General features: G+C 33.2%; 1 protein-coding gene across 1 annotated transcript in view; it reads left to right on the forward strand.

Moving 5' to 3' along the window:
* Positions 1-300: 300 nt before the first annotated feature.
* The window catches only part of LOC125034438 (protein dispatched-like), a 106,870-nt gene continuing 102,170 nt past the window's right edge, over positions 301-5,000 (forward strand). Inside the window, exon 1 of the mRNA XM_047626185.1 lies at positions 301-527. Coding sequence (XP_047482141.1) covers positions 526-527 — 2 coding nt within the window. The 5' untranslated portion in view covers positions 301-525. The remainder of the gene's footprint in view (positions 528-5,000) is intronic.

A 5,000-nucleotide genomic window follows, 5' to 3' on the forward strand; every position in this document is an offset into this window, starting at 1 on the left:
ATCGAAGGAAAAGAATAATCCATAAAAAGGTATAATTGAAATAAAAAGGAAATTGAAATAAGTTGATGGCAACATTCGAGAAAATCCTCACTCATTTAATAAAAAAACAACAATTAAACATGGATATACTCTAAATAATCAACCGAACATTCACCTTCACAATAAATATATCCAAATCCCCTTTCCTTACAAATAGAAAGAGAGAAAATAAAGTAAAAAAATAAAGAAATATAAAACCAAAAATTGAAACCGTGCTTATGGCAACACTTGACCTTTGTTTACAACACGAGACCAAAACTTTTTTTTTAAATTACCTTTGATGAGAAGAGGTGCCTGAAAAAAGACCGAAAATCCGATAAATAAGGAATAAGGAGAGAAGAGAGGGACTCGTGGACGCTACATCTTCAAATGACAAGAGGAATAAAGTGTTTTAGGTGGAGATAAAGCGAGGAATTTGAGTCAAAAGGAAGAAAAAGAAGAAGAAAAAAATCTGGAGGAGGAAATTCTCGCTCGGAATTCTCACTCATGTAAGGCTGGCTGTCTTTGTTTTCCTTTGTTTGTCTTTGTTTATTGGCACTTAGTGACTGTTTTTGTCTTTTGGGCCATTCATTTTTTATGGTTTTATTTGTCATTGTTTTTTATATGTTGTCATTCGTTTTTGTTCAGGAAGAGGTAGGTTATTTAAGCTTTCTCTCCGTAATTCATTGTATTAGAAGTAAGGAATATTTTATTATTATTGTTGTATTTATTTAACATTCTGGTTTATTGTATGGATGTACAGGATTAATGGATCTGGTATTGCCGAAATACACCCGATGGAAATGCCCGTATATACCTGTTATTATAGAAATACTACATTAATTTATACTCTCTTAATGTGGAAATATTCCTCTGGTGTTTCATGTGTCAGGAAATACCGAATAGATACCCCATCACTGTAGAGTTATTACACGAGTACCCCGAGTAAAAATATCCCATAAATATACTATCGCTGCGGAAATACCGGAATATAGTAGAAGTATGTTTGATTTTTAGTTTCACATAGCTATCCAATCTTAATCTTACAATTGTTATTCATTTTTTCAATTATCAACACCAATATATGTGAATCTCTTGTTATTTTCCATCGCAAGTGATATAAATGAAATTATCTGCATTGTTTCCGAAGTGCCCGCACGCCAGACCCTGACCTGATCACTGTCTATTTACCCTCCATGTGCCTTTTGTCGCAATCTTATTTCTTTGTTTCTGACGTTATTTTTTGCCTATGCAGAATATTTTATGTATTAGTAAGTAGTAGTTTTTCTCTTTGATTATTATAGCGCCGTTACATTTTCCTGTAGATGTATACCAAAGTATTATGTGTTGCACAACTTTGTAATTGTCAACTTGCAATTGTAATACCTTAGATGATGTCTTATTTTCAGTACATTATATGCAAATTCTACCTTGTATTACATGGCTGTGGGAAACTGAAAGTATACTGAAGTATATTATGAGGACCCCATTCGGTAACTGTCCCATAGAGGATCATGTAAGATGAGAAGTGATTGCTGTGCCCTTTGTGCTTCAGAATATACCAGCAAATGTGTCACATATTTATTTTCTGGGAAGACCTGTGCTCGAGCTAATTCCTTTTTTTCACGATAATTGGCTAAGTAGGTTTACTCGCTCTATTTTGGCAGAATGTATGTAGTGACAGTGTATTGGCTGTCGATACACTCACGGCAGGTTGTTTAATTTTTATTTTTTTTGCCTTGCACTTGTGAGCTTTAATATATATAGCTGCGACTATCATTCATTCATATAAAGCAGATTAGTTTGTTTTTTCTAATGTCTTTTGTTTAATTATTATAGAAGATTGAAAAGCACCATGGGTTAATGTTACTGAGAGCAATGCAAGAGAGATTATTGTTGGGTTTTCTATAAGTTGGCACCAAGTGCTAATAAAGGGGAGATACAGGGGGGGTTACCCCCTGTCTAGAGAATAAACAGAAGGTAAGAAAGATTAGGTATGGTTAGTTGAAGAAATGCCCTTAAATACCCCAGTTGCGTTAGAGATACTAATTGTTTCCAATATTAGTCATTTACATAATTATTTTTTTGATAGAATTACTAGTTTGCAAAATCAATTTTCATTAAATGCTTTATTTGTTTAATTGATTGAGCTGTTTAAACTGCAATGTGACCTAGGCTTATTTGGCCAAAACTCACCTATGGTAGCCTCACCTATCCTACCCTCACCTGCCTATCCTCATCTTTCCTAACCTTGTCTGGCCTCGCCTCACCTAGGCTATTCCCATCTAATCTAATGTTGCCTTTCACAACTTCACCTAGTCTAACCTCACCTGGCTTACCCATACCTGGCCCAGCTGAACCTAACCTAACCTCACCTAGCCCAGTTTCACCTGATTTAGCCTCATCTGAGCCAGACTATTTTATTACTTTGCAATATGATGGCTAGTCTGAACAGCTATGTGATTGTTTTTTTTTTTATTATGACACATTTCTGTTTTATGGGATGTCAGTTTTTTGATTGTGCATTTATTTGGAAAGAACCACCTGTTTCTCTGTAGATATCATCAGGCTGATTATAAGCAAGTAAGGTTTCATGTTCCCTTTGTGGCTAGAGTCTTACACCAACTCATTGAAATCTATCAGTGCTTTTCTGAATCTGTCAGAAATAGACAACACTGCAGGAGTCTGTATTAGTTACGATATGCAGTGTATCCCGATGATACACCCGGAAAGTTTGTCCAAAATGAAACCCGTTTAAGCTCACTCCTGCCAGAATATATGGTGGAGTGCGGAAGGCATAGCCATTATTGTGTATTTTGAGCTTTGAGGAGTTTAACCAAAAGTACATTTTTTTTTCTTCTAGCATGGAGTTTAAATGATTTGACAGAAATTAACCACATTATGTAGAGGTGTACTGCTATCAAGATTGCTCTTGACAAATATCTCATAACTGTTTCTTTCCAATTGATACAAATGCAGATATAGGATACTTAGATGCTAACCAGTTGCTGATAGCTTGCCAGTACCGACACTTACTGCACACTGATAATTCTGTTTATATCTTTATTTTATCTGTCATTTTAAAAGGTATTAAGTTATTTCGTTGTGAAATATTGGACAAACTGGAGACAAATTTCTCTAGAGAAAATTAACCATTAAAAAGTTGAAACAGTTATATTATAAAAAAGATTAAGAATCCTATTTTTTTCGAGTATCAACTTGCTTGTGTAGCTTAGGAGGCAGCCCATGGACGGTTGTGGAACTTATCGTACAATGATTGCTGGGTAGTGGTATTTATGGTCATGACTCCTCAGTATCCTTGAGAATAACATTTTTTATTTAAAATTGTTTTTGAAATTTGTTGTTCTGGTTATATGTAATTACAGGCAGAAATAACGAAGAAATAATGTAGTGAGCTAGTAAATCATACTATAAAGATATAACATTATCTTGAATCAATTAAAAGATAAAGTGGAAAACTAATGAAGTATTTCCTTGGGGAAAGGAGTTCTAACAAAGAATCTGATGGTTTGTAAAGAAGAAAAAAAAGCATAGTAGCTAACTTCACAATAAAACTCATGTTTGTTATATAGAAGAGAAAATATTAAAAGTTGTTTCTGTAACTTGGCACTTTGGCAAATACCAATTGAAAGCTCTTGATATGTATTTTGGCAAGATGAAGCTTGGACTTGATTCTTATTTGAGGATAACACACTAGTAGTCTATGATTTGTAGAAAGACTAGATTTTACAAGTAGCATAGTGTATCTGCATCATAGTGGGAGATGGTCTGGAAATACTGCCAGTGATGTTCATCTTCACAACTAACTTTCAACTGGCTTGTATTAGCAAATATATAAATGATCAGTGCACTGCTCTTCAGTATCTAAATTAACACATTTGTGTGGCATACATTGGAGAAGCTAGTTTTTATCATTACTTTGAGAAATAATCTAAACAGATTGGTCAGATACATGTAATTTTTATACTTTTTTCAATTTGATTACCATTTTTTGTTATAATTTAGGTATGTTGTTATATTATCTACAAGAACTGTCTTCAAGAAATGATTAATATACACTGAAACTGACAGTGTTTGAGGAGTATAGCCACAAGAAGAGTAACTGTAGTTTAAGTTACTGCTATATGTCTCTGACGTCTAATTCAAAGGTTCCATATGAAGTTTGAATGAGAATGTCATGAGAAGTTTTTGAAGTTCAGTAGCTGTCTACTGGATAAGGATTTTTGAATTAGTGTTTTTCAAATTGCATCATTGAGTGTTGTCCACATGAAACATGAATAGGAACAATGGCAGTTTAAGTATCATAAATTGATGATTTTTTTTTCTTTTTCTTTTTCTTTTTTTTCTGAAGTTCTCTTTACTTTCACTCATATTAATTCCAGGAAAAGGTAATTGGGCAAAGTTATATGAGTATATGCATCAGTGCATCTCATCACCTCTTATCATTTATATCAAATCAATAATGATTTTTAAAAATTATGATGGGGTTTGATAAAATTTTAGTCTACATGTAGTTTGCAGGAGGGGATGGTTATAAAGTTCATTTGATTATTAAGTTATAAACGAACCTTGGACAGAGTAAGGAGTTGTTTTTTTTTTGTATTACCAATGTTTTTTTCATATCTAGGGTGTTTTTGGACCTAGATATAATTCTAAAATATCTTTTTCAAAAATATTTGGCTCAAGCATTGCTTTAAATGCTGGGAATTCAGTAGAAAATGGATTTTTCAACATTTCACATTCTTTTTACATTATGTCTATAGGAAAATGATGTTTGATAGTAATTAAGAGCTGATACCCAATTTATGTGGAGACTTTAATGCAACATAATTAATGAATCCAGTGTATATATGCTACTTGATTGATATTCTGCATTGGCTGGTAATTAATGAGTTTCTTTGGGACACATGTTTGTCTTAATTTTTGTGACAGCTTTTAATTAGATCACAAAATATGTGCTG

The sequence above is a fragment of the Penaeus chinensis genome, chromosome 18 (assembly GCF_019202785.1).
Source record: "Penaeus chinensis breed Huanghai No. 1 chromosome 18, ASM1920278v2, whole genome shotgun sequence".
Taxonomy (NCBI): Eukaryota; Metazoa; Arthropoda; class Malacostraca; order Decapoda; family Penaeidae; genus Penaeus; species Penaeus chinensis.